The sequence below is a fragment of the Cyprinodon tularosa genome, unplaced genomic scaffold, assembly GCF_016077235.1.
Source record: "Cyprinodon tularosa strain WSP-4 unplaced genomic scaffold, ASM1607723v1 ctg251, whole genome shotgun sequence".
NCBI lineage: Eukaryota > Metazoa > Chordata > Actinopteri > Cyprinodontiformes > Cyprinodontidae > Cyprinodon > Cyprinodon tularosa.
Window position 1 is genome coordinate 883,542 of NW_024038933.1, and position 5,071 is coordinate 888,612.

The 5,071-nt window shown below is 40.2% G+C and overlaps 1 protein-coding gene across 1 annotated transcript; it reads left to right on the forward strand.

Moving 5' to 3' along the window:
• Positions 1-312: 312 nt before the first annotated feature.
• On the forward strand, positions 313-2,403 carry LOC119785590. Its single transcript, XM_038288317.1, has 2 exons — positions 313-1,255; positions 2,077-2,403. The coding sequence occupies exons 1-2, from the start codon at positions 422-424 to the stop codon at positions 2,401-2,403; spliced, it is 1,161 nt and encodes a 386-aa protein (XP_038144245.1). The 5' UTR covers positions 313-421.
• Positions 2,404-5,071: the final 2,668 nt, after the last annotated feature.

Consider the following 5,071-nt stretch of genomic DNA (forward strand, 5'->3'; position numbering starts at 1 on the left):
TATGATCATGGCATATGGCACAACATGGGGACACAGCATTAAGAAAATTAAAGTTTAGGTAATTTGAATATTTTCTTTCTGTAAGGGTTTCACTTGTTACATAATTACGACGGAGTATTAGGGCCACACATGAAGAGAAAAAATATTTTTGCCATGACGAGATTAAACTCGACATGTCGACTTTAAAGTCGACATGTCGACATTAAACTCAACATTTCGAGAATAAAGTTGAAATGTCATGTTGAGTTTAATCTCGACGTGTCGACTTTAAACTCGACATGTCGACTTTAAACTCGCCATTTCGAGAATAAAGTTGATATATCGTGGCGACTTTAATCTCGACGTGTCGACAATAAAGTTGAAATTAGTTCAAGAGAGCCAACCGCTGCACAGGATACATGCACAGAATCCAGAATCAGACATGCCTTGTGTAGATGATTTGGTCAAATTGTACTTTAGAATCGGGTTTAGCAATAAGGAAATCCTCTGTCTTTTAGCCCAGAACCACAGTGTGATTATTAGTGTAAGGACGCTGAAAAGGTTGTGCCGAAAACATCAACTTTTCAGAAGGAAAAATCATACAAACTTGGAAGAAGTGGCCGCATTCTTGCATACTGAAATTGCTGGAAATGGGCAGATGCAAGGATATCGATGGTTACATCTGCGTGCAATACAGAGAGGTTATGTTGTATCGCAAAATACAATAAGACAATTGATCAAGTTGCTTGATCCTGAAGGGGTGGAGTACAGGCGTGCGCGGCGCCTGAGACGCAGGCAATATCACAGCAAAGGTCCCAATGCGCTCTGGCATATGGATGGGTATGATAAGCTAAAGCCATACGGCATTGCCATCAGTGGTTGCATTGACGGTTTTAGTCGCTATATTGTGTGGATGGAGGCCTACATAACAAACAACGATCCAAAAGTAATTGCCGACTACTTCGTCTCATCCACAACTCGCTTGGGAGGATGTCCGGAGCGACTGCGCGCTGACAGAGGGACGGAAAATGGGCACATCGAAAACATGCTTATCTTCCTGCGCAGGAATCACACAGACTCTTTCGCAGGAGAACGAAGTTTCATCTATGGACGCAGCACTGCAAACCAGCGAATTGAATCCTGGTGGGGGGTCTTGAGGAGACAGAGTGTACAGTTCTGGATCAACCTTTTCCAAACTCTTCAACGTGATGGGCATTTCTCAGGGGATTTCTTGGATAAGAGTCTGATCCAATTCTGCTTTCTAAATCTAGTTCAGGTTAGTATATAAGCCTACACTCATTATCTCAGTCCTTTTAATTGTGTGGAAATTCATGCCACAGGTGCAGGGCCGGATTTAGGAGGATGGGGGCCCCTGGGCTGGAGTCAGGATGGGGGCCCCTGGGCTAGAGTCAAAAAAAAAAAAAAAAAAAAAAAAAAAAAAAAAAAAATATATATATATTTTGTTTTAGAGGATGAGCAGAAAATGACCGAACAGTAAGTTTTGACAACTTACAACTTTAATAAGCCAGTTGTCACAAACTACAAACAACTCTGAACTCTTTTCTAGAAAGACTAAACCACATGTTGGGGTTGAAACTAGAATATGATGCTTGCATCACAAAATAAAATCACTGAATAGTGAACACAAACTATAAAACAGATTGAGTGCAAGAAAGTGCAATGCTCAAATATACTTTTACAAAGCAAAGCGAGTAAAACAATATTTATACAAATATCCCCAGCATTTACAAGTCCAAATAAGTACTACCTGTATATAAAACACACGCCCTAAACTCCGGTGCCCCTTATGTATGTGTTAAATACAGAAATGGCACACATAACTGAGACTACGCCTTTTAGGACGGTGCGCCTTATGGTCGTGAAAATACAGTAGTCATTGATTAAATTCTGAGACTATCCATTCACAAAAATATAAAACATCCTTCGGGGCCCCCGAAATGCCGGGGCCCTGGGCTGCAGCCCCGGTAAGCCCCTGCTAAAATCAGGCCCAGTGTAGTATGTTTGTTAGAGTCTTATTTTCATCTCTTGTCTTTTTGCTGCACATTTGTTTATTCTAATATTTTTTTTTTTATGCAGGCTGAACTTGATGAAGTCGTGCAAACCTGGAATTCACACAAGTTGACAGCAAGGGCAGGCCAGGGTGTGACTGGAGGTCGCCCTATTTTGATGTACACTCTACCACAGATGTATGGTGGTGAGGACCATCTCAAGACAATTGACAAGGAAGAGCTGGACCTTTGTAAGGAGGAATGCACCCCCAAAAGTCAATACCCATGTGATGAGACTGTATTTGAGCTCTGCTGTCTTCTGATGCAAGAAAATGGATGGGATGCTCCAAGAGATGCATTTTCTGCTGCTGAACTGTACACTTCATTGAGAACTGAAATACTGTTTCATTTGTAAGGGTGGATAATTATTTCTGTACTATTGAGGGTTGTTGATGTTCGTTATATCACGATGAGAAATAGCATCCACTAGAGAACAGTTATAGTGTTACTTCTTTAATTAATGCATGCCATTTTAATTTTTAGAGCAAATTTAACAAAACGTAATCCCCTCAAGTAATATATTGTAAAATCAGTAACTGTCTAACTCTAACCGAACCTGCATGTGGGCCTATGGCTTGGAAACAAACCTGCTCACCAGACTTGTGGTAAAGAAAATAAGTTTGTGGTATTAGCTTGCAGCTGCTTAATGTTTGAGTGGATCTTACCCTTTGTTTGTTTTGACTGTGAAATGATTAACTTGCCAACCTACCATCCATTCAACACATTGGACAGGTCATAGTAGCTGCTGGAATAGGAAATAAAAGAACTAAATGTTTGTACTGAAAAAAAACGTTTCCTCCTAATATCCACACCACACCCTTTAACTTAAGGAACAGTTAAAAAGACAACCCACAGATGAAATTGAAGATTTAATATGAAATCATGAACATGACAACATTTGTAATATCTCCACCAATTAAGAAAAGTGCTTTATGCATACAATGCCTGAGGAGCATTTAAAAAAAATTAAATAAAAAACAGGTACAAAAATAGAAATTGCTATAAAATCACAAAAATAAAATCGTGTTTTTAGTTGGCTACCTCAAAATCCCTTTTTTTTCAATACAGAACCTGCAGCTTATTCAAATACACCTCAAATGTAAATGTTCCATTGTTGTTAACCTGGAACATAGTTCCTACTTATCAAAACGTATCAATACACAAAGAGGTCATCATCAATGCAGCACCTTAAATGCAAATGTTAACCTGGAACATAGTTTATGAACACACCTTTGAGGAACTGGAGCTTATCAAAACTTTTCAATACACAAAGATGTCATCAATGCAGTTCAAATGTAAACAGTTCAATGCAGTTCAAAACGCACAATTATTGTTAACCTGTTGAGAAATATAGGCTGGTGTAAAATCATAGCATCAAATATTTGGCTAATTTATTGGCTTGTTAGTTACTGCATGAAACAAGACTTGAAGACAAACTACCTTTAAATGGTTTTCAAAGTGGAAGAACAATAACACTGCTATTTTGTGTCAGTCAAGTATGACAGTGGTCCTACACATTTTGGAAACAGCATGGCCACAATCATGTCTGAGGTGCCACATATTGGGCTACACTATGTCCATCACCCAGACATTGCTCTTAAGGACGTCATTGAATTCAGCACGAAAGACTGGGAAACTTTCATAGGAGTCACATAGCTCTAGCAACATTCCACATGTCCGAGCAATTGGCCGTCTTGTGAAATCAGACATTCCTGTGAACTCAACAGTGAGACTGTCAGACACAATCAAATTGGACCCTGTGCAGAATCTCAGAAACTTAGAGAGTTCTTCTTCATCCAGTTCCCTGATATACCTTCGCAGATGATGTTCCACCTCTTTTTGGTTTGGGGTCATATGTTCTGGGAACTTCAACAGCTTCAACACCTTCTTAGTTGTTGCTTTAAGGTCGGCATACATCTTTGTTAGCTTCGCATAATTGAGAGTGATGCTTGGTGTTGTGATTTCCCTCCAACAATCAATAACAAACATTGGCTTTTGCACAAGTTCTTTGTGGGCAATTTCTGTCAGAATAGTTGGAAGATTGTCTACTGAGATTCTTCTTCTGCATTCGTAGTTGTTGAGAGTCTCTACAAGGTCATCCATGTCAACTGAGGAGAAATCTTGTAACGCTTGCTGGAGGATCTCTCGGTCTTGACCGCTTACATATTGCAGAAAGCTTTGGGTCAGGTCACTGTACACAGCTCCAAATAACATCTCCTCCACAAAAACAGATGCAAGCTTGATAGGAAGGTAGTGGCAATCTTGGTATCCTCTCACAAAAATTCTGCCAATGGCTTTCCAGGTTTCAGCCTTGAAATCGTGTCTGATAAAAGGTACTTTAATTGCTGTTCCAAGTGTGCAACGATCATAGAAGTCTAGCCAAAAATCGCTGAGGACATCTCTAAGAACTCCTGACCCAACGCCAGCTTCCTCTTTTTTATCTGGGAGTATTCGCTTCACTTCCAGTGGTCTGGTCAGAGTGTCTGGGTCAGAAAATGCTTCGATCATGTCATTGAAGGAATTTGAATAGTGGATAGTTATAATTTTTGTTTGAGTTGTGTGGTCAGGTGTTTCAGGCTCGTAAATCAGTGTGTCATTAAAATCAAATTCAGCACCTGGTTGAGGGCAAAATGTGATTTCAGGGTCAGAGATATACGGGTTATCTGCTACTATGACATAGTTTTGCAGAACAACTACATCCTCCTGTAATACTTCTTGTAGAAGAGAACTGCTCTCTGACACCACTGGGAAGTCGTTGACTGTGTGATTTGTAGCAGTTGAACCATCTGTGATAACTGGGTGAGGAAGAGTGACCTGGTCCTGGTCTTGGTCTTCAGCTGAGTAAGTGGACACCAGAGACAGGGATTGGCTGTCTGACACTTCACTAATTTCCTCTTGGCCCTGAAGGATAGGATTATCACATTTGTCTTCTGAATCATAGGTAGAGGCATCTTCATCTAAGTGTGGCTTAGGCTGAGTGGCAATATAGAAACGCAGCTTGGCTAGTTTGACAGTGTCATATA